Source organism: Aplidium turbinatum, chromosome 2 (assembly GCF_918807975.1).
Source record: "Aplidium turbinatum chromosome 2, kaAplTurb1.1, whole genome shotgun sequence".
Classification (NCBI taxonomy): domain Eukaryota; kingdom Metazoa; phylum Chordata; class Ascidiacea; order Aplousobranchia; family Polyclinidae; genus Aplidium; species Aplidium turbinatum.
In genome coordinates, this window is record NC_137473.1 from 26,024,992 (window position 1) to 26,049,309 (window position 24,318).

The 24,318-nt window shown below is 38.1% G+C and overlaps 2 protein-coding genes across 2 annotated transcripts in view; one reads left to right on the forward strand and one right to left on the reverse strand.

Annotated features, from left to right (window-relative positions):
- Positions 1-24,318, reverse strand: part of LOC145765445 (uncharacterized) — a 60,575-nt gene that overhangs the window by 9,364 nt on the left and 26,893 nt on the right. The window contains exon 2 of the mRNA XM_082577266.1: positions 21,252-21,410. Within this exon, the coding sequence (XP_082433392.1) occupies positions 21,252-21,410 (159 nt within the window). The remainder of the gene's footprint in view (positions 1-21,251; positions 21,411-24,318) is intronic.
- Positions 10,001-12,622, forward strand: LOC145765669 (zinc finger protein 862-like). The gene is made up of 4 exons (XM_082577487.1): positions 10,001-10,492; positions 11,011-11,181; positions 11,549-12,286; positions 12,428-12,622. Exons 1-4 carry the CDS (start codon positions 10,001-10,003, stop codon positions 12,620-12,622), a joined length of 1,596 nt encoding a protein of 531 aa, XP_082433613.1.

Consider the following 24,318-nt stretch of genomic DNA (forward strand, 5'->3'; position numbering starts at 1 on the left):
GTATTCAACAGGGGTCCCACTCAAAAGTTTCCTATTTTTTTTATGATTTTATGCCAAAAAAGTCAAAAATTTTATGATTTTTTTGGTTATTTTATGATTTTTTTATGATTTTTCATCAAAATTTTATGCTTTTTTTATGATTTTACATCAGAGCTCGATGTTTTGTTATATTCAATTTTTTAAAGTATTTCTTTTTACAATTTAAGGATAAAAAGCGATTACGGAAAAACAATCAATGCAAGTCATCACGTCAAACCCAACATAGGCTACAGCTTTTGAGTGGAAGTACAAAACATATAATAATATACTGTAAGCTTGTTATTCTTTACATTATTTCAATATGGTTAAATTGTTTAGCTCAGTTCAGAGCAAGCTGCACTTTAAAAATCAAATCAACGCAACAACAGACTTGCGAAGACATTGGGAATAACCAGTAGGCTACTTCTAGGTTCTGCAGAAATCTAACTTATCATAATTCCTTTGGAACAGACCTGTTAATCAGTATTTGCTGTGGCTTGATCTTTCTAGCATGGCTCATGTAAACCAACTTTTTAGTAACATTACCGGTACTCCAATGGTCAAACTGAATGTCTAGATCACCCTGCTTTGCTGAGTGCCGTAAATCAGTTATTATTATACTGTTACTACAACCACCCTAAAAAATAAAGAAAATGAATATGTAATGTGTGAAGAAAGTGAAATATGTGATGCAATAGTGCTTTACAATAAACGAAACAACTGTTCAGGAAGCTGCAATACCATAGTGTAGAACATGGCTAGTTGGCTATTATGTCACTTAATTAAATGCAAGAACAGTAGAATACCTAGTTTCAAATAGCTACAGACCTATATTTTAACACTAATAGGGGCTTTTCTAAAATACGAGTGGCCACTATATATGGTTAATGCAACCCAAAGCTGATCTAGCCCTATTTCAGATCTGGAACCGAGTCATGACCTTACTTTAAACAAGTTCAGGCTTAACTCTAAACTTAAAATAAACCTTCATAGGTATCATAACCAATGATCCTTACTTGACTAGTGGCCAAAGTGACCCTATGAAAAACTATAGCGGCCATTCATAGTATAGAGCAGCCTCTTCACAACACTGAATTGAAAAATGATAGGATAATGATGATAAAATTTCTGATAGGATGATGATGATAAAATTTCTGATTCTGAAGTACAAAAAACCTAAGCCATACTAGATCAAGAAAATGCAAACAAAAACTAAGAGAGAGAGATACCGATTGCAAGTCAGCATAATTTAGGCTACTTCACACTCACAGCAAGGCAGTTGAAACACGAACAAAATAGAAATAAAAGAAATAAGACTGAAAATGGCGTTCGTTCAATTTCAAAGTCAACTTAACTTGTTGAGACAAAGTTAATTGGTAAAGAATTCCCTTTTACGATCTTTTCTTTTTAATTTCAGTTTGGAGCCTATAGCATTAGCAAGCACTTTCTCACATTTTCTTTTACGATTACGGCGATGTCAATTCTTGCTTCAGCTGCTTGAAAAACTTTTCGATCCAACGCTTTGTTTGACAATGCCTCCTGAAGCTTTGCATGCCCATCTCCAATAATTTCATCAGCAGCTTTAATGCTTGCTTCAGGTTTTTTTAATTTCATCTTCAATTTTTTCGATTTCCTTTTGTTTTTCTGCCATATTGTTGGCTTCAACAGTAGCCTGAGCACTTTCTTTCTCTTTTCTCAATTTTTCTTCAAGACCTCTTTCCTGCTCAAGGTCAGCCATATACTTTGTATGAGCACCCTTTTAGTTCTGAAACTAGTGTTCTGTTAATGGGAAAGTTTACCTCATCATCATACCGATTTAGTTCACCTTTCACCATTCTCAGTGCAACAATTGTGATTTCTTTAAGAGAACTTCTATGTGAATCAATCAAATGTTTATTAATGGAGAAACTTCTTTCAGGACTGGCATTACCATGACTTAATGTTAGAACATATTTTGCAAGACAAAATAGTTGCGGATATTTTTTTATCCCAGCATCATCTAACAGGCCTCCAATTTTTGTCCAATAATAATCAATTCTCTTGTAGGAAGACACTTTTGGTAGGGGTGTTACTGTTAAACCATATTTGATTAGTGCTTGAGTCCAGTAAGAAGATTGGGAATTGGTGTAGCTATTTGTTACTTTCAAGATCAGTCTTTTTGTAAAACTCATCTAGAATATCCTTAGATTGTACCATAACCACTGCAGTCTTGCCTTATCATAAAGCTCTTCTCTTAAAACAGATGTACATCAATTGCAAAAGCATTTGCAGGAAACTTTTTAAGGCAATTGGAGACTGTCCACAAGTTACATTGACGATAGAAGTTGTAGCTCCAACATTATTTCATTTTTCTGGGTACAAAAATTGGGTGCAACCTAATTCGTACTCTAAACACTTCGTACCCTCATTTCGTACCCTGAAAAGATCAAGAGAAAAAATTTAAAAAAGCCGAAGTGGCTGATCGCAGTATTGGCAATTTTAAAATTTTCCTCCTGAAAAGATCGAGATTGCATGCCAAAAATTGTGCCTGCTTAAGAACAGATGAATGGAATGACAAATGATGTAAAAGGTAACTTGTAGCAACCACAAAAAAGTTCAGACAGTCAGATTTAAATTTCTTGTCAGCTTCAGTAAAGACTGCAATATCACTGACTAAAATTTTTGCTCGTGTTCCAGCATCAATCAAGTTCAACGGCTTCTGAAGTTCTTTGGGACATCAAGCAAAAGATTTTCTGACTCTGTGGATAATGTTTTTTTTGTTGTTGATAAATTTACTAAACAAAGCCGTGATCAGGTAGCAGATTGCTGAGTAAAGAATGTGAATCAGTGGCTCTTCACATTGGAATAGGACTAAAAACCGTTCAAAGTCACCAGAAGCAAATGATACAAATGAAATATATTCAATCAAAGGATCTTTTAATGCTTCTGAAATCCTTTTGTATCTCTGGGTGGATGCAATGTTTGACTTGAAGTTTTTTTGCTGCGGCAAAAACTGCAGGAAATAATGTCAGAAGTCCCATTCAAGATTTAAGGACATGTCCGCCATGAATTTCGGGGCCTGAGTAACACATTGCTTGCAAATGGCCTCAATAGTTTCCTTGCCTAACCCTACGCTTTTTCCCAAAACATTGCTGTCAAATTATCCTTTCACCATTCTCCCACAATAACTGCAATGTCTTGAAATCTTGTCAGCGTCTACTTGTCTAGCCTATGTCTAATGACGTTTAAAACATGCAATGAAAGTATCTAGCTACGATCCTTTTCTAATTCCAGCTCCACAGGCAACGCTGGACTTGATTACGCAACCACATGTTATCCTAAATCAGTGCATTCAACAGACGGCGTCACAATCGTTGCACGAATAATTATTCTGTTATCATGGTTGGAACTGTTACACATTACACTATATCAATTTTTTGATTTTTACATGCTCAGTTCTCCATCACAACTAAATTTTATGATTTTTTATGATTGTGTCTAAATTTTATGCTATTTTATGATTTTTACCAAATCAGGCAAAATTTTATGATTTTTTATGATTTTATGCCGAGTGGGACCCCTGATTCAAGTATTCCGAAATTGTTTTCATATCTGACTCCAGTGAGTGCTCTACATTGGACCAGATTCTATTAGTGGTTAGTAGGGCTAAATCGTCGGCATAACCATATTGCTTTGACTTGGTGCAGGGGAGGTGGCTGATGTAAATATTGAATAGCAGTGGTGCCAAGGTTGATCCTTGAGGCACACCGTTTTTCAAAGAGCGAGGTCGACTACTCTGTCCATCACTGGTGTGAACTGTGAAGCGTCTATTAGAGATCATCTCCAGAATGAATCGAACTGTGTGGCGGCTAGGGATAAAACGAAGAAGCTTGAGAGTCAGTCCACGATGCCATACCTTGTCATAGGCCGCAGTTAGGTCAACCAGTACCAGGCCAGCTTTCTCTTGATGTTCGAATGCATCTTCAATGTTGTCCGTGAGTTTCACAACTTGATCAACTGTAGATCGTCCATGACGGAAACCAGCTTGTTCCTTCGGTAGTTGAGGTTCAATGATAGGTTCAAGACGTAAAAGAAGCAGTCGTTCTAGGAGTTTAAATGGGACACAAAGGAGAGATATTGGTCTATAGCTCTTGGTGTCATCGGCAGGCTTTTTTGGTTTGAGAATAGCCATCACTGAAGCTTTACGCCATATTTTAGGGAGTTTCAATTGCTGAAAGCAAGCTGTATAGAACTTAGCTAGCCATTCTAATAGATTGGTAGGGCAATGCTTGAGAAACTCAGGAGGTATCTTATCCGGACCCTGAGATTTACCAGTCTTGATGAATTTTATTGCATTACGCAGTTCCGTGATCTTGAAAGGAGAAGCAAGATAAATGTCAGAGTTGTGAGTCGCCCATAGCTGCTTGATCTCACGGTTGACTGCTCTGGACGATGAAAGTGCAAGAGAAACTGCAAAAATTGCAGGACATGTGATAAGGAGGGAGGAAGGAAGTTTTCTTAGAAAGGCACTAGATCTAAAGGTGGATGGGAAGAGGAAACGCGGTCGTCCAAGAAGAACGTGGAAACAACTAGGATGAATTTAAAAAAGTCGGACTGAAGGAGGAAGATGCAAGGGACAGGGTGAAATGGAGAAAAGGGATTAAAACAATTGCTGCGCGGAAACAATCGGACACCCCCACTAGTGGGGAACAAACCGACGATGGATTGTGATGATGATGATGGTGTGCTCCTAACCACTTACCCCAGGTGGTATGGAAAAATACAATTTTCTCCTTTATGGTAAATTATATTCAATAGGTAGGCTACAGTGAAAACGAAACACAATTCAAATTTAATGCATTAAAGCTACACCTGGATGTTAAACTAAACAACACAGTCTTTCTTTGATTCAAATATAGGCCGCTGCTTCCTTGCATCTTTTGAGGGTGACCTCAGCGACCACACGAATCATTCTTTCAACGGCTTGAGTTTGTGGTGTGTATGACGACTTTACTGGGACTGACTTTATTGCATCCCAAAGTTCATCCTCATGGTGGTTCAGTAACGTCAATCTGTGTCCAGTCATTCATATCAATATAATCCATTGCATTAACATTAAGTTGATCAGCAGGGCGAAGGAATCTTCGTATTATTGTACATGAAAGCTTTCGTGCTTTCAGAATTCGCCTAACAGCTACCTCACAAATGCCAGGTCTATTGTCATGAAACATGGGATATAACAAGTTTTCAGGGTGAGCTACAGTACATAACAATTTTGCTTGATCGATTTGTCGATGACAGACTGTACTTCTACTGGCTCAAGTCCACGACTGAGTTGCATCATAAGGAAATGCACTGCTGGAGCATCGCTGATATCTGTGACCATAGGCGCCTAAGCCGTGGGGGCCAGGCCTCCACGCATATTTCTGCGTGGGAGCAACTTTTTATGCTGTATTGATACATAAAACAATGGATGAACTTGCGATCGGCAGCAAGAAAACATTTTTTAAAAGCAAACCGCAGCAGCTTTGCGATAAATAATCACTAGAACGAGTAGCGATGCTACAATTCCACTCCAGACAAAAAATCTGTTATTTTTACATTGATTTAACGTCTGCAGACGTTGAATCAATGTAAAAATGACTGATTTTGCTTCCTGGGACATAGCAAACATCTACCATTTTGCGTCGATTCAATGTTATCAGATGTTAAATGCATTCAAAAACAACATAATTTGCTACGTAGACGCAGCGTGCATTTAGCTTAATGCGCTTGCAAACAGACTCGATGTCGCTTTTGAAAGTCGAAACCTTCGCAGTGAATTGTCGTGGCAGTGAATCGCTCGCTGTGAAAATGAACTTGAAGTCTGGGCTTGAGGTAACCACTAACCAACACAACAATGGCTGGTACAAACCGCATTGCGCACACGCCGCATAATCAACGCAGCAACGGACTCGCGCAAGCTGCATGGCGCGTACATGACCGTTGCCATAGAAACCCGATCAAAGGCGGGAATATGCGCATTTTTTGTTTCATCTGCAACACGAAAACGAGCGTTTTACAGCGAATTGAAAGCAGGTCAGTCATAAGTTGCGATATTGTAGAGAAAAGGGAGCAATGCCAAGTCGAAAACTTAATCAAACGTCTCTCCGTAACTATTTTTCAATGGCTGTTTACGAATGTCAGCAACTTTTAAATTTATTCAAGGTGACGTGCTGTTGAATTGATGTAAACATGAATGATTTTGCTTTCAACAGGTATATTTTCAAGCGTATGATCAAGTTAGTATTTTCATTCTATTTACAGTATACCTTTTAGTAAACCTTTTCGTCTCTTGTTTCATGCTAATAAATCTAGTTTGTTGCTAAACTTTATGTTGTGCTTAGCTTAAAGAGTCGCAGTCCATCAACCGCTAGCCAACGTAGACGCATGGTATGTGTTTTGTTCATAATTAACGGTAGGTCGAGCGTAGCGATAAGCTGATAACTCCGAGTGTGGCAATAAAAGCAATCCAAGTGTGACGACATAATTACGTCATCCATCTGCGTGACATTTTGCTGAATTTACGTTGCTGCTGATGAAACACGCTTTCGCCCCCACGGCCAAAAAAATAGTTAGGCGCCTATGTCTGTGACCATCTTAGTGGCAAACCATACAGGCCCATAAACAGTTGCAATGAATCCTGTCAATGTCTTTACAGCTTGTGATGGTTGGGTTTGACTAACATAATAGCGGCACATTCGATTTTCTCCTGTGAATGATTATATTTCCCAGGATCGCTGTGTAAGAGTGTTTCAGAGCATTCCCTAGAACTGATTGCATGGCAGATTTCCAAAAGGTAAATCTGGTCTGTGCTTAGGTCGTTTGAATTGTCCAATTTTGGCAAATGGGGAGTTTCAATTTTATCAAACAATGCGATCTCCAAAGCTATAAGGTTTGACCACAGAATATCACAAATTTTACCAATGAATGTTTCTGGACAGATGTCTTTCCAAATAATCCAAATAGATGGCGCAATGGTAACTCACTGATGGGCAGCATAGGCCAAAATATATTCCACTGAACTTCATACTGGATGATGGATATTATCTTCTATGCTATCAATTACTCCATTACGATTCCCAGTGTTCACTGCTGTCTCGTCACAACCTGTCATTCGAATTCCATCCATGCTCATATTTTCGTCAATCATACATTTTGAAATGTCAACTGAACAACCACTTGGTGTTGTGATATGAGAGATGTAGATGTCACCAGGTTGTGTCAGTAAAACGCGGTATTCTTTTATTTTTCTCCTGTGGTGGTAGTCATCAAAGACATATGATTCATCCTTTCTCCCATCGAAATGGAGCGATATCAAATTATTGACGACATGTTGGGTTGGTTTCAATCCAGTAGTCTTCTTGACTCGGCTAAGTTTCACTTTCCGTGGGTCAATAATGATGTCTGTGGAAAAGTCTTCTCCTAACACATCCTGCAAAGTAGCAGTGGCAGTAGCAGCAACTTTTTCGTCAGAAACCATCTTTCGATTGGCTTCCCTTGCAACACAAGGGGTTTGTATGATATTGTAGGCACTACTTGTTGAGACACTCTCCATGAAACTCGGATCATTATCGGATGAATAAAATAAAAAGTCAGTTTCACAAAGCTTTTTGTGGTGTGTTAAACCGCACACTGCTATAAGTTCGCCCACTGCACAGGATTGCCAGATTGGACGAAAAGATAAGGTAAAATGACAAATTGGCAACTTTTCGGCCAATCTGGCAACCCTGTTATAGGAACAGAGGGTTATTGGGGTAATGGGTTGCTGTGCACAAAACGATTTTAAACTTTGAGAAAATGTTTAGAAGGCAAAGTCGAACCTATGTTCAAATTTATATGATAAATGGAGAAATCGCGGATTACTGGTTTTTTTTTTCGCTGAGACTTTTCGGTCATTTGTCCCAAATGATTTAAAAAAATCGGTCAATTTTATTTATTTCGGTCATTTTTGGTCATATATAGTCAATTGACATATATAGTCAATTGACTATATATTTTTTCGGACATTTTGACCGAATTGACTATATTTTTTTCGGACAATTAGATAAAAAAACGGTCAATGACTGATAAATGACCGAAAAAAAAAACCAGTTGCGGAATGGCCCATTTCGGTGAGTCCGATCCCTTAACGGGGGATTCTTTCAACTTTTTTTTAAAAATTATCGGGTACCGTAGCCTAATTATCATTGTCGCTTTAGGGTTAGGGGTTTGGGGTTAGGAGTTACAGGTTAAAAACTCACCGAATAGTAGCAGACCCGTTGATATTTTGATTTTTTCAATGTCCAGTGAAGGTGCTTTTGAAAAGAACTGATGTGTTCCAGCAACTTGAACACCATCAGAAAGACGCTTGAAACTGACTGACCCGATTCCCTCAGAGCAAACAAAATGATACCCTCTGGTACCAGGGACTGTGCAATAGGGTGGGTCAGTCAGTTTCAAGCGTCTTTCTGATGATGTTCAAGTTGCTGGAACACATCAGTTCTTTTCAAAAGCACCTTCACTGGACATTGAAAAAATCAAAATATCAACATAATATGTAGCATGTGTTTATGATGGAAAGTGGTGGGTTGGTATGATTGACCATGTTGATCGAGAACATAATGACATTACTGTTAACTTTATGCATCCTTGTCCTTGTGGACCATCTCCTTCTTTCATTTGGCGTCATGAAGACAAATGTCTTATGGACGTTTCATCTATACTCATGAATGAGTCATGACATCAAATGCACCAACTACATCAACAAGATGTACAATTGTACATATATGTTCCCAAATTCCATTGCGAAAGAAATTAACAAGCTCCTATGAACTTTTAGGAACAACAACCGAAACTCTCCTGTACGTTCTAGTTAGAGATTCTTTGACAAAGATAAAAAGTATTAAAATATGCAATGCATGTTGTTAATATGTTTGAAGGAACTGTTCAAAATGCTGAAATGCATGTTATGCATATTTTCCCACATTTTCGATTCAGCCTATTAAACCTGTGTGTAATATGTAGCCTATGCTTGACAGCATTGGTTGTGTTGTGCCCATGAGCGAGTTTAAAAATGATAATGTGATTGAAAACAGTTAAACAATCGATGCTTAGAATACACAGGCCTCGAAATATCCGGCGGTCATGACCTCCGGAATGACCTCGAATGTCCGCCGAAGCCGACTCATTGGTCGGTCATAAATGACCGCCGCAAAATTCTTGACAAAAATAGAGCTAATGCACCAAAAAAATTTGAGTTGTTACAATTGTTTGTTAACGCGAACAAATACGGAGCTGAAACAATAATAGTACAGGCAATTGCTTTAAAGATCACATTAGAGTGGCATGGTTAACGAGCTGATGGCAAAAGTAGCCATTTTTACATCATTTCAACGCCTTGCAATATTGCCTTGACATAAAGTTGTCAGAACTTTTCGGCAGGATATGAATTCTAATTTTAACAATGAGGATTATTACGTTACATTGATCGTTTGATAAAAAAAAAAACGTCACAGAGAAGCAAGTCTCAGCAGGATTCCGCACATGCTTAGGCGAATGTGGCGACCTTATTCACGCTGATACTGATAGAAACAGAAATTCTGCACAGCAGGGAGGGTGTTAGACACATTTGTCTGACACCATTAGATAAAAATAGAATATCTGGTGAAGCTGCTGTATTTTACGAATAAGGTTCAGGTGAATTGAGTATAGCAACAAACAGCTTATAGAAATGCAACGAACATTATTCAATTGCGGTATAACGAAGAAAAATATAAGTCCTAGAGAGGAAGTCACTGACGAAGCTGCGTAAAGCCCAGGTTTAGAACCACCAAATAAAATTGCCAAACGGAAATGCACCGTTGCCACAGTTAAGAAGTGGAAAGAGGGGTTTAAATGGCTGCAGTATGAAAGCAATGATGGTTTTGTTTCTAAAATATGGTGCGAGTACTGCAAAGGTTATCCAGCGGTTGTTGCTAAAAATATGAAAAATTCAGGAAATCTGGTAACGAGCGACGCCTATACGAAGGGGACCGACAACATGAGAATAAGTTCTGTCAAAAGTCATGATTCTTCAGCGCCTCATATCGCAGCAACCTCGTCATTTCATGCAGATACTGTTCCAGTCCATCAATTTCCAATCGCCAAGGCTTTAGATCTAAATGAAAATCAAAAAGTTAAAATGAATCGTCTGTTTGAACTGGCGTATTTTATTGCCAAAGAAGAACTTTCATTTACTATCTTTCCCCAACTAGCCGCTTTGGAAAAGAGACATGGTGTCGACCTGGGAGTGGCGTATTTAAATGATAAACAATGCTCGAATTTTATTACATATATCGGCTACAGCTTGTCATCCAACTTGCACAAGGATTCGTTGCAATATAACGGATACTTCTCAATGATTTTTGATGGAAGTACAGACAAATCGTTTTCGGAGAGAGAAATACTTTGCATAAAGTATTTGGATAAAGGGAAAGCAACCACTAAGTTTATTGGGTAAGTCACGGAGCTCCTAAAATGATTGATTTAATCGCTGGTCGAAAGTAAATTTGTTCATACGTAATACTCATAGAGCTTCTGGGCCTTCTGCCTCATTATACTGTTAAATAGCAAAAATGTATAGTACTAGTTACATAGGTTAAACCTTTACGGAAATAAAGTGTACTATCAACTCATCACAAGCATTATCGTAAAGGTGGTTTCTACTGCGACATCTCAAATACACAAATTTATCATTTTCATGTCTGGCAACGTTGAATGGATGTAAAATTGAAGAATTTTTTAGTTGGGACGCGAACTGTGCTGCTGTTTTACATCGATTTAATGCCATCAGACGTTGAATCAACGCAAAAGTTACGATTTGCAGCACACAGATTGCAAAAAATCTCTAATTGAAGTTCTTTTCATTTAGGGTTATGGAACCACTTAGTTGTGGAGCGGAAGGAATTAGTTGCTCTTGAAGATAAATTTCGATCGGTAGGCATAGACTGAAAGGAGCGCCTGGTCGGAGCTGCTGCTGATGGCGCCGCTGTAAATTTTGGCAGGACGAACGGGATTCTAGCAACTTTTGCGAAAGACGTGGCTTGGCTGGTGTCTGTTCACTGCACTGCCCACCGATTGGAGCTGGCAATTAAGGACGCATTTAAGAAAACGTATTTCAGTCAGGTACTGTAGGTTATGCTATCAAGATGGTTGTTCTAATTCTTATGTAATATCTAGCATGTCCGATTAGAAAAATTTATCAATTATTTTACAACGGTACAACATCACCAGACGTTCATTTGATGTAAAAATGATGAAATTAAGTGGTTGGGTACTGGTAGTCAAGTACAATACAAGACTGAGCGTAAATTTAATTGTACAAGCACAATATAGGCTACAGCGCTTTTAATCGTGTTATTTTACGGACATGAAAAGTAATTTGTAATGTGAAAAAAAAACAATTGCATCGATCATTTAACAATATTCAACGCCAAGGGGTTAAAAGCTTAATATACTTCATTATTTAAAAGTTACTTTAAATATTTTTCAGATTGACGAAATATTATTGAATATATATTACCTGTATCGGAATTCCCCCAAAAAGTGGAGAGAATTGAAGGAATTGGCTGACGTTTTGGAAACAAACGTTATCAAACCAGCCCGGTCAAGTGGTACGAGGTGGGCAGACCACAAGCTGAGTGCACTGAAGGCTTTGTTGCAAAGTTACCATGACATTGTCGGCCATTTAGAAGAACTAGCTGGTGGAGTAAGAAAAGACGTGGCAGGTGGCGATTCTTCAAAAATGAGAGGATATTTGAAAACAATGAAATCGTATAACTTTGTTTATTGGAGCCATCGTTACCTGGATGTGTTGTATGAGCTTTCGCAACTGTCCTTGAAATTCCAGAAAGACGATGTACTGGTGTGCAGTGTATCAGATGCTCTGAAGGGGACAATCGCGTCTCTTCAACTCTTGAAGGCACATGAAGGAGCAGAAGTTTGCAAATTCAATTCAACAGTAGAAAGAGGTAATGGCGACGCAACGCTCTTCCGTGGTATTCTGTTAACAGGGTTTTCTGAAACCTTAACACCACGTCTGGAAAGCAAATCTGAGGAATTTATTGATTCAATTTGCCATTGCATTTCGCAACACTTTACATCATTTAAGACGGATCCAGTTATAAGTAAAGCGCAAATCATTGATCCCAGCAAGTGGCCTCTCGAAGACCCAAGCTTCGTGAGTGATTATGGAAATTCAGAAGTTCAAAGCCTTGCTAATCACTTCCATGTAATCTTATCAAAAAAGGCTGTGAAATCGCTGTTAGCAACCGAATGGACGAAGTTAAAAGTTTTTATCAAAGGACTGAGCATGTCAAAAACTGTTGATTGTGTGTGGCCAATTATATTTGAAAACTAACGCGGGTCCTTCTTGAACATTTTGCATATTATTGAGATTTTACTAACACTGCCATCGTCTTCCTCACATGTTGAGAGGTGTTTTTCTTTGCTGAAAAGAATATTGGGTGATTGGCGTACATCCTTGAGGGCTAACACTATTGAGTCACTAATGCGTATTTGTCTGGACGGTCCTGAGCTGGAAATTTACGACCCGCGCCGGCAGTAATCGCTTGGCACAACGATTCTATAACGCGAAAACCCCGGAATAAGTGATCGTAGTTGCTTTTGTAATAAGGAAATTTGGATTGTTGTTTTCAATTGTGTTTATTGCGTCATTACACGACTGTTATTAACGCACTGATTTATTTGCAAGCAATTTGCTCCAGTATACTTCAGGGTCGGTTAATTAAGCAATCAACCATTGCAGAGTTATTTTGTTGTAGAAAATCTTCTTCTACAAGCACAACTACACAATACTGTCAGTGTGATTTTGTGCAAAATCTACATGCAAAAAATATGCCCGGTTCAAATATTAAATGTCCGCTGAAAGGGCCAGTCCGGTAGGACATGCTTGACCGCTGGAAAAAAATACAAATTTCGAGGCCCGATACAGCATATTCTATGCTCAGAAGTTTAATGTTTCTCTGTGTATATTTAAAGAAGGTTAACTACAAATGTACACTGCAGTTAAGTTACTCAAAATTAATCCATTTCGGCTAAGTGACTGTTACAGAGCAGTATTCATCTGTAAACAATAATGCCAACCTTGGAATACAATACTGATCAGGTGTGAGCCTAATTGCTGAGTTACAAAATGCTCTTAATTAAAGAGTAGCTAGTTGAAAATGATATATACAACACACATCAAACCTTCCTCTTCCAATTCATAAAAAAAAAATTCAGATCATTGTCATATCTGCCGCAAATAAAATGTAGTCAAAACTAGTCTATTATGAAAACTACTGCCAATAGTTCATTTTACACAATGTTATTGGAAAGCCCACCAGTGAAAACATGGGGTTAGACACAAACATTTTTACGATTGGACCAGTGGGTCTAGAGCTATGGTCATAAACGTGTTGCTCTTCTGTTCGCAAGGACACCTAGTGACAGCATATAAATGACGTGATATCTCGAAAACCGCTGACCCAATTTTCATAACATTGGTGTCATTTTTCTCAGCATAATGAGAGAAATAAAATAAGCCAATAAAAAAATTGCATGGTTCCAAAAAGTTATAATTGTGTCTGAAATAAAATGAAATGACCCAAACAGTAACTTTGGTATTGGTAGAGACTAAATGCTAAGTTTGACCTTATTTGCATAAAACCAGCAGCATTGACAGGTTGTCCAGGAGATACTTTTGAACTCAGGCCGGGATGATTTTAAGGGCCCATAATTTTTCCAAATAGCCCGAAAAGTTAAGGACACCACCGTGTATTCTTTGGATTTCAAATTTGCATTACTAGGTGGAACGGTAATAAAGCCGTGACAGTGGGATCGAATTTCCTAACAGTCGACCCAGTCAGTAGTGTGTATAGCTTTAGCAGAAAAGAAAAGATGAAGATTGTCATCTTTGTGGATGGTACAGTTATGATTCACATGCTCAGCGCTTGACACACTATAGCAGTGTTGCAGTCAGGATCAAGGGACCAATACATTTCCTCTCGTGGAAGTTTGTGGTAGCCAGTAATCAATAGGAAGCCCATGAATGACTTCATTTCCGAAATCGAACAAGTGAATTCGTGCCTATTATTTTGTCAAGCGTATAGAACGCTTTGATCAATGAGTAAACTTAGCATTTCTTCATTGAAAAATAATTCGAATACCTCCGTTGGTGACTTTCCCAGCAATTTCCTTTCCAAATCTTCCAGCTTGTCAGCTTCTTTGCTTACAGGAGAAGATAAGAAAGAAGCCTTTTTTCTACTCCATTTTACTTCCGATAAGCTGCGTTTTTTCTTCGGAACTGGGGTCATTGGCACATCATCACTTTGTACTGGGTTGCATGGAATTTCAATCTCTCCTGCAGCGTCTGGTAGTACTGCTTCACTTTCTGTCAAATCGTTTTCGTCCATATATATCCTCTTTGTCGTTAACTTCAGCAGGATCTGGTGGTGCTATGACCATGTCAATTTCATCTTCTTCACAATATTCCATATTTTTGAAAGCGGCTAATACCTCCTCTACAGTAAGAAACTTCTGGTGAGACATAATTTAGTGTAACGTAATGCGTTCCAAAAAAATAGCAGTAGCTCGGCCTACCTCTTGTAACAATCAGTTATCGTGTGAGACAGAAAACAAAATCCAGCTATTTTCGGTCAAGCCATCAGTAAGACAACTGAGTATCGTTTAGAGTTGGACAACTGGTTACTGGCTAATAATTCTCAGAAATCATTTGCGAATCAGGTCAATTGTCACTTCATTGTTTCGTAAATGCTTTGTTAGCAAACAAACAGAAGTTTTCGCCTGTAATCAGCATCTCTTTACGAAACAACGGTGCGTGTGTACTACACTGCATAATAAAGTATCAGTTTTACGCTGACACGTTGCAGAAATGGTACAGCAAAGTTTGCACTTAAATATCTCCGGCTCTTCACACATTTAGAAGATGTGCTTACATTGGTATGTTATAGCATCACTACACTATACTTTAAGCCAATTTTTGAAATTATTTTATTGAATTAATGCATATCGAAATACGACTAACAAAATGCGCTCGAAATGCATGAAAAGTGTCGTAAAAGAGCGATGATTTTAATCATCATCATCATCAACCAATTTTGATGATACAAGCCATGAATTAATCCTCATGTCGAGGGTGTGGCCTGTCTGTCTGTCGAGTTTAAGTATACAAAAAGTTTTATTTTTTTAAATAAGGTTTTAAACACTTTATTTAGAGTTCAAATGACAAGAATATTCAGTTTTTTAGATATTGTAGAAAATTGCTTTTGAAATGTGTTTATAGAGGCTCAAAGTTAGCGTTGCAGCAACGCAAAGTCAGCGGTTAATGGGTTAAGAAGCCCTGAAACGTGGCAATGAGGTTAATCTTCCAAAACCTCAGGTTCCACTATCAACACCCAGAAGGTCTGGATTCGGACCGCGGTCCACCAGTTGAGTAGCCCTGCTCTAGTGCTCCATGGTAAATTGAATAGATGATGAAATGCTGTTAAGGTATTTGTGAAAATTATTAATGCATTTTTTTTGATGATGCAAAAAGTGTCGTCAACATATCTATCCACCACCACAGACTATGTGGGACTTCTCAAGAGGCATAAGTCATAATTTTAACTTGGGCACTTAAAGTCAACTGATATTTTTTAATCCGAATGCTCTAGTCTAGACCCTGCGACAGCTGCGTAGCCGCATCAGCAGTTTTCAGAACACATTGTGACTGACAGTCATTACTAGGGCCATTTTGTTTATGACCTAAAAATTGAAAAATATGACTTTATTTTTTGAAATATATGACTTTATTTTTAGAGCATCAAGTTTATGCTAATCTCCGTAGTTGATGATTCGTATGTAAGTTTTTACATGTATTTTGAACAATAACAAACTCGAATAACTAACAAGAAACTTCTGTTTCGCTTGAAAATGAACGGCAAAAATTCAAATGTCTAATGCATGTACCTACCAAACCAGCTACTTAGTAGTTAAGATCTCAGCACTGGCTGACCTAGTGACCTACCGCAAGTGTTTATAATATTCAGAGATTGGATTGTGTGTTGATTGTCATCTTTGTGGATGAAGATTGTCATCTTTGTGGATGGTACAGTTATGATTCACATGCTCAGCGCTTGACACACTATAGCAGTGTTGCAGTCAGGATCAAGGGACCAATACATTTCCTCTCGTGGAAGTTTGTGGTAGCCAGTAATCAATAGGAAGCCCATGAATGACTTCATTTCCGAAATCGAACAAGTAAATTCGTGCCTATTATTTTGTCAAGCGTATAGAACGCTTTGATCAATGAGTAAACTTAGCATTTCTTCATTGAAAAATAATTCGAATACCTCCGTTGGTGACTTTCCCAGCAATTTCCTTTCCAAATCTTCCAGCTTGTCAGCTTCTTTGCTTACAGGAGAAGATAAGAAAGAAGCCTTTTTTCTACTCCATTTTACTTCCGATAAGCTGCGTTTTTTCTTCGGAACTGGGGTCATTGGCACATCATCACTTTGTACTGGGTTGCATGGAATTTCAATCTCTCCTGCAGCGTCTGGTAGTACTGCTTCACTTTCTGTCAAATCGTTTTCGTCCATATATATCCTCTTTGTCGTTAACTTCAGCAGGATCTGGTGGTGCTATGACCATGTCAATTTCATCTTCTTCACAATATTCCATATTTTTGAAAGCGGCTAATACCTCCTCTACAGTAAGAAACTTCTGGTGAGACATAATTTAGTGTAACGTAATGCGTTCCAAAAAAATAGCAGTAGCTCGGCCTACCTCTTGTAACAATCAGTTATCGTGTGAGACAGAAAACAAAATCCAGCTATTTTCGGTCAAGCCATCAGTAAGACAACTGAGTATCGTTTAGAGTTGGACAACTGGTTACTGGCTAATAATTCTCAGAAATCATTTGCGAATCAGGTCAATTGTCACTTCATTGTTTCGTAAATGCTTTGTTAGCAAACAAACAGAAGTTTTCGCCTGTAATCAGCATCTCTTTACGAAACAACGGTGCGTGTGTACTACACTGCATAATAAAGTATCAGTTTTACGCTGACACGTTGCAGAAATGGTACAGCAAAGTTTGCACTTAAATATCTCCGGCTCTTCACACATTTAGAAGATGTGCTTACATTGGTATGTTATAGCATCACTACACTATACTTTAAGCCAATTTTTGAAATTATTTTATTGAATTAATGCATATCGAAATACGACTAACAAAATGCGCTCGAAATGCATGAAAAGTGTCGTAAAAGAGCGATGATTTTAATCATCATCATCATCAACCAATTTTGATGATACAAGCCATGAATTAATCCTCATGTCGAGGGTGTGGCCTGTCTGTCTGTCGAGTTTAAGTATACAAAAAGTTTTATTTTTTTAAATAAGGTTTTAAACACTTTATTTAGAGTTCAAATGACAAGAATATTCAGTTTTTTAGATATTGTAGAAAATTGCTTTTGAAATGTGTTTATAGAGGCTCAAAGTTAGCGTTGCAGCAACGCAAAGTCAGCGGTTAATGGGTTAAGAAGCCCTGAAACGTGGCAATGAGGTTAATCTTCCAAAACCTCAGGTTCCACTATCAACACCCAGAAGGTCTGGATTCGGACCGCGGTCCACCAGTTGAGTAGCCCTGCTCTAGTGCTCTATGGTAAATTGAATAGATGATGAAATGCTGTTAAGGTATTTGTGAAAATTATTAATGCATTTTTTTTGATGATGCAAAAAGTGTCGTCAACATATCTATCCACCACCACAGACTATGTGGGACTTCTCAAGAGGCATAAGTCATAATTTTAACTTGGGCACTTAAAGTCAACTGATATTTTTTAATCCGAATGCTCTAGTCTAGACCCTGCGACAGCTGCGTAGCCGCATCAGCAGTTTTCAGAACACATTGTGACTGACAGTCATTACTAGGGCCATTTTGTTTATGACCTAAAAATTGAAAAATATGACTTTATTTTTTGAAATATATGACTTTATTTTTAGAGCATCAAGTTTATGCTAATCTCCGTAGTTGATGATTCGTATGTAAGTTTTTACATGTATTTTGAACAATAACAAACTCGAATAACTAACAAGAAACTTCTGTTTCGCTTGAAAATGAACGGCAAAAATTCAAATGTCTAATGCATGTACCTACCAAACCAGCTACTTAGTAGTTAAGATCTCAGCACTGGCTGACCTAGTGACCTACCGCAAGTGTTTATAATATTCAGAGATTGGATTGTGTGTTGATTGTCATCTTTGTGGATGAAGATTGTCATCTTTGTGGATGGTACAGTTATGATTCACATGCTCAGCGCTTGACACACTATAGCAGTGTTGCAGTCAGGATCAAGGGACCAATACATTTCCTCTCGTGGAAGTTTGTGGTAGCCAGTAATCAATAGGAAGCCCATGAATGACTTCATTTCCGAAATCGAACAAGTAAATTCGTGCCTATTATTTTGTCAAGCGTATAGAACGCTTTGATCAATGAGTAAACTTAGCATTTCTTCATTGAAAAATAATTCGAATACCTCCGTTGGTGACTTTCCCAGCAATTTCCTTTCCAAATCTTCCAGCTTGTCAGCTTCTTTGCTTACAGGAGAAGATAAGAAAGAAGCCTTTTTTCTACTCCATTTTACTTCCGATAAGCTGCGTTTTTTCTTCGGAACTGGGGTCATTGGCACATCATCACTTTGTACTGGGTTGCATGGAATTTCAATCTCTCCTGCAGCGTCTGGTAGTACTGCTTCACTTTCTGTCAAATCGTTTTCGTCCATATATATCCTCTTTGTCGTTAACTTCAGCAGGATCTGGTGGTGCTATGACCATGTCAATTTCATCTTCTTCACAATATTCCATATTTTTGAAAGCGGCTAATACCTCCTCTACAGTAAGAAACTTCTGGTGAGACATAATTTAGTGTAACGTAATGCGTTCCAAAAAAATAGCAGTAGCTCGGCCTACCTCTTGTAACAATCAGTTATCGTGTGAGACAGAAAACAAAATCCAGCTATTTTCGGTCAAGCCATCAGTAAGACAACTGAGTATCGTTTAGAGTTGGACAACTGGTTACTGGCTAATAATTCTCAGAAATCATTTGCGAATCAGGTCAATTGTCACTTCATTGTTTCGTAAATGCTTTGTTAGCAAACAAACAGAAGTTTTCGCCTGTAATCAGCATCTCTTTACGAAACAACGGTGCGTGTGTACTACACTGCATAATAAAGTATCAGTTTTACGCTGACACGTTGCAGAAATGGTACAGCAAAGTTTGCACTTAAATATCTCCGGCTCTTCACACATTTAGAAGATGTGCTTACATTGGTATGTTATAGCATCACTACACTATACTTTAAGCCAATTTTTGAAATTATTTTATTGAATTAATGCATATCGAAATACGACTAACAAAATGCGCTCGAAATGCATGAAAAGTGTCGTAAAAGAGCGATGATTTTAATCATCATCATCATCAACCAATTTTGATGATACAAGCCATGAATTAATCCTCATGTCGAGGGTGTGGCCTGTCTGTCTGTCGAGTTTAAGTATACAAAAAGTTTTATTTTTTTAAATAAGGTTTTAAACACTTTATTTAGAGTTCAAATGACAAGAATATTCAGTTTTTTAGATATTGTAGAAAATTGCTTTTGAAATGTGTTTATAGAGGCTCAAAGTTAGCGTTGCAGCAACGCAAAGTCAGCGGTTAATGGGTTAAGAAGCCCTGAAACGTGGCAATGAGGTTAATCTTCCAAAACCTCAGGTTCCACTATCAACACCCAGAAGGTCTGGATTCGGACCGCGGTCCACCAGTTGAGTAGCCCTGCTCTAGTGCTCTATGGTAAATTGAATAGATGATGAAATGCTGTTAAGGTATTTGTGAAAATTATTAATGCATTTTTTTTGATGATGCAAAAAGTGTCGTCAACATATCTATCCACCACCACAGACTATGTGGGACTTCTCAAGAGGCATAAGTCATAATTTTAACTTGGGCACTTAAAGTCAACTGATATTTTTTAATCCGAATGCTCTAGTCTAGACCCTGCGACAGCTGCGTAGCCGCATCAGCAGTTTTCAGAACACATTGTGACTGACAGTCATTACTAGGGCCATTTTGTTTATGACCTAAAAATTGAAAAATATGACTTTATTTTTTGAAATATATGACTTTATTTTTAGAGCATCAAGTTTATGCTAATCTCCGTAGTTGATGATTCGTATGTAAGTTTTTACATGTATTTTGAACAATAACAAACTCGAATAACTAACAAGAAACTTCTGTTTCGCTTGAAAATGAACGGCAAAAATTCAAATGTCTAATGCATGTACCTACCAAACCAGCTACTTAGTAGTTAAGATCTCAGCACTGGCTGACCTAGTGACCTACCGCAAGTGTTTATAATATTCAGAGATTGGATTGTGTGTTGCGAAATAATGTGTCAAGATGATGTCACAATGCAAATTAACATCAAACAGCAAGCGCTATTACTAGACTACAAAAAATAATGAAAATGTTGCTTCCAATGCTTCATGAAGTGAAACTCAGCGTGAGAACTCTCACTGCCTCCCTTCCACAAATCAATCATTGTATTTTAAAGTAAAAATTAGGTCATATTTTATGATTTAAAACAGAAAATATGACTTTATAACGACTGACAAGCTTCAATGACTTCAACCACTCTTTGGCCATTCGTTTGTCGCTTTTCTGAGGGGTTTCTCTTAAGCTTCACGATAAACCGTGATGCCGCAAAGCAACAAGATAAATTATATATGTCACCAACCACCACTAAACTTTCGCTATCGTCGCCCACTTGGTCCGTCGCCCACCTGGTCTTGCCTAAGTGGGTTTTGCCCAGTTTGTCTCGCCCAGTTGTCATGTACCGAGTGCAGCAAAGAATCAACTTAGCTCTTTTGTTTGAAAAGGACTTTACTAGAAATAGCACCTAAATGACCGGCGCCACAGTGCTCCGCACCAAAATATCTTGACGCCACAGTGTGCAACGCCTATTTGACGGGCGCCTAACTGTCTGCACCTAAAAGACGTGGACCCAAATAACAGCGGCCTGTTTAACTTGAAATTTACAAGACCTGTGTATAACTGTATATATATAGAATAGATTGCTATGGAACCTGTATTTATAATAATGTGCAATTGTGCATTTAATGTTCTACAGCACAATGCTTACTTCTGCTGTGGTTACCATGGTGTTTTCCTTTGGCATGTTAGGTGGAGAGTCTCCATTCTTTGTGACTGCTGGGGCATCACCGGCACTATTCTCTACTTCTTCTTTTGCAACTGCTGTAACTTTTTCTGTCAATTCTTTTTCAAGAAACTCAATCCCTTCCTAAAAGATTAAAATGCAAGCCATTTTCAACAAAATAAATTCTCTTTTAAACAAGTGCTACAATAAGTTTTCAATGCCAAGCAAAAAAGTCAAGCATAGAGAAATATCAAATATAACTTTGCTAATCAGTTAAAAACCTTTAAAGCCTGTTTCACATTAATTAAGATCATTAGAAGGTTTTTCTTCAAATAAAATCTATTTACACAGAATTCCTGCACTGTCTAAGTATCAAAGGATCGGTCAACAGTCTGAATATTTTAATAGAAATCGATTTCATGAGAGGCCGCAGCCCTCACATCGTCAGTCTAGAATGAAACAAGTTACGGTTCGTGCAAAGAAAACAAAAATATACGCACTATGACGTAATAAGAATAAAACAAAGGCGTGAATGCCACGGGAATGCATAGTAGTGGAGTCAACACTAGGTCAAAAGTAAATACATAATTGGTAGAAAATAGACAAATTATTTCACTGCAGGTAAAATCATGGATTGAATATTAATGGTGGCTTTAATCTTGTGAAGCCATTTGTCTTCACAAGCGTCAAGGCGGTCTAAACTAGGTTGTTCAAGAAAAGTAAAACTGAAACAGTTGGACAGAGGCGGTTTATTGCTCAGATCATGGAAATTGGCGAAATGCTTAAGTAAAGCTGCACTGTCATTATTTTTAGAGAGGTCAAATTTATTCCAGATATTACGGTGGCCTGTCCAACAAACAGAAAATTTATTCACAGTTTGGCCGACGTACTGTTCATTACATACGTTACAGGTTGCTACGTAAATACCATAGTTACTACAATCTAATTGTTGCTTGAGTTTAAAAACTTTATGGGGGGTGTTTAAAACATTAGTGTGTTTGATCATAGAAATGTTATGTGTGCCGAAATTCCCACAAAGGGCGCAGTGTCGGCAGGGTCTAGAAGACCCGCATAGTTCCGACTGTACTGTATCCTTCGACAACTTTTTATAATTGGTCAGCTGATTTCCAATGGTTTTAGGTCTGGTATACGTAACCATGGCATTCGGTTTTAATTGTTTTTCTTTTTCTGTAAGCTTCAACAATTTGGGGAATGCTGTAGCTAATGCAATGCGGTTCTTTTTATTTTCCAGTTTTTTTGTGTTAAATCTATCTTTCCAGTTCAAAGCAAGTGCAATTACATCGGATGTCATGTCTTCAGGGAAGTCGGATCTGAGTGCTCTATCTTTTAGACGCTGAAGGCTAGATAGGAAGTCCTCGTCACATTCGTTCAGATGGCGTAGCTGCAAGGCTTCGCTGTAAACGATTGACTTGAAAGTCGTCAATGGGTGATGCGAGGCGCCATTAATGAAGCATCGATCTAACGCAGTACCTTTGACAAAATCCTTTGTCACAAACTTGAACTTTGTATTATGACTGATACAATGGTTGACATCCAGAAATTCCACCGTGCCTGACTCTTGCGTAGTGTCGGTTTGCCAGAATGTAAGATCTAAATCAAATTTTGCGAAACTTTCTCTCAGTGCGGATTTGATTGAGTTTGTAGTAGTCGTACCAACTGATATCCAAATAATGTCATCGATGAACCTTTTAAATACACAAGCTTCTTGCAGGATAGTTTTTGAAGTTTGAAGGATATAATGCACGGTGATGTTTGCCAGGGAAACGCAATGATTGTCACCTGTGACAATCCCATCAGTTTGGGTGAAGAAGTTTTTCCCATACTGGGTTACAACATTATTCATGCAAAATTCATTCAACTGAATCATTGTCTTTCTAGCTTCTGCAGTGTAGGTAGTCTGCGTTGCAAGTGCGTTTTCCAAGGCTTCATTGACTACACTGCGTTTAAGTGACGGATACAGCGCTTTGACATCTGCTGCGACAATGTGGAGTGTTGACGTTTTTAAACAATCTTCAATGGTGTCTGCGGTTATGATTTGCCAAGCTATCAGTTCTTTTATGTAGTGTTTACTGTCTCGGCAGTATTCATTCGGTTGTGTTTGACAAAATGTTTTACTGATTGGTCCTAAAAGTTCTTCCAGAAAGGCAGTGGCACGTGACGTTGTAATCATACCTGCAGATTGGAGTAACCGGACTGGGATATCTTGGATGGAGAATGGAGATAGTGGATAGTTTATCCGGTTCGATTTTGTGTGTCTTGAAAAGTGGATAACAATAGGCAGTACAAGTGTTTCTGAAATGTTTGGCTTGTAGTCCAGTGGCTTTGTGGTAGAAAGACCCTCTCAGTTTGAGAGCCGTCGTGTGGAATAATATCTTATCATCAATTACACCAGTCTTATGCAAAGAGGGAAGAGCTTCCTCGCAGTAGCGCCAAATGCTGTCCATGTGTTTATCAATGGTATTAGAATTGAAAGGGAGGTTTTCGAATTGTTGCAGTTGGTTTAGCATAATTTGGTAGTAATCCTTGTAATCAATTATTATCACTTTTCCATCTTTGTCTGACTTGCAAATAACGATTTTTTTGTCATTTGTGAGTTCCCTTAATCTAACGAGGCTTTTGCGAAGATCAGCGGGTAGGTAAGATCAGTTTTTAAACTCAAGCAACAATTAGATTGTAGTAACTATGGTATTTACGTAGCAACCTGTAACATATGTAAAGAACAGTACGTCGGCCAAACTGTGAATAAATTTTCTGTTTGTTGGACAGGCCACCGTAATATCTGAAATAAATTTGACCTCTCTAAAAATAGTGACAGTGCAGCTTTACTTAAGCATTTCGCCAATTTCCATGATCTGAGCAATAAACCGCCTCTGTCCAACTGTTTCAGTTTTACTTTTCTTGAACAACCTAGTTTAGACCGCCTTGATGCTTGTGAAGACAAATGGCTTCACAAGATTAAAGCCACCATTAATATTCAATCCATGATTTTACCTGCAGTGAAATAATTTGTCTATTTTCTACCAATTATGTA

Coding starts and splice junctions, on each gene's coding strand:
- LOC145765669 (XM_082577487.1), top strand. CDS start 10,001: ATGAAAAATTCAGGAAATCTGGTAACGAGCGACGCCTATACGAAGGGG. Junction 10,493..11,010: donor AGTATTTGGATAAAGGGAAA/GCAACCACTAAG, acceptor ATAGACTGAAAG/GAGCGCCTGGTCGGAGCTGC. Junction 11,182..11,548: donor AGAAAACGTATTTCAGTCAG/GTACTGTAGGTT, acceptor AATATTTTTCAG/ATTGACGAAATATTATTGAA.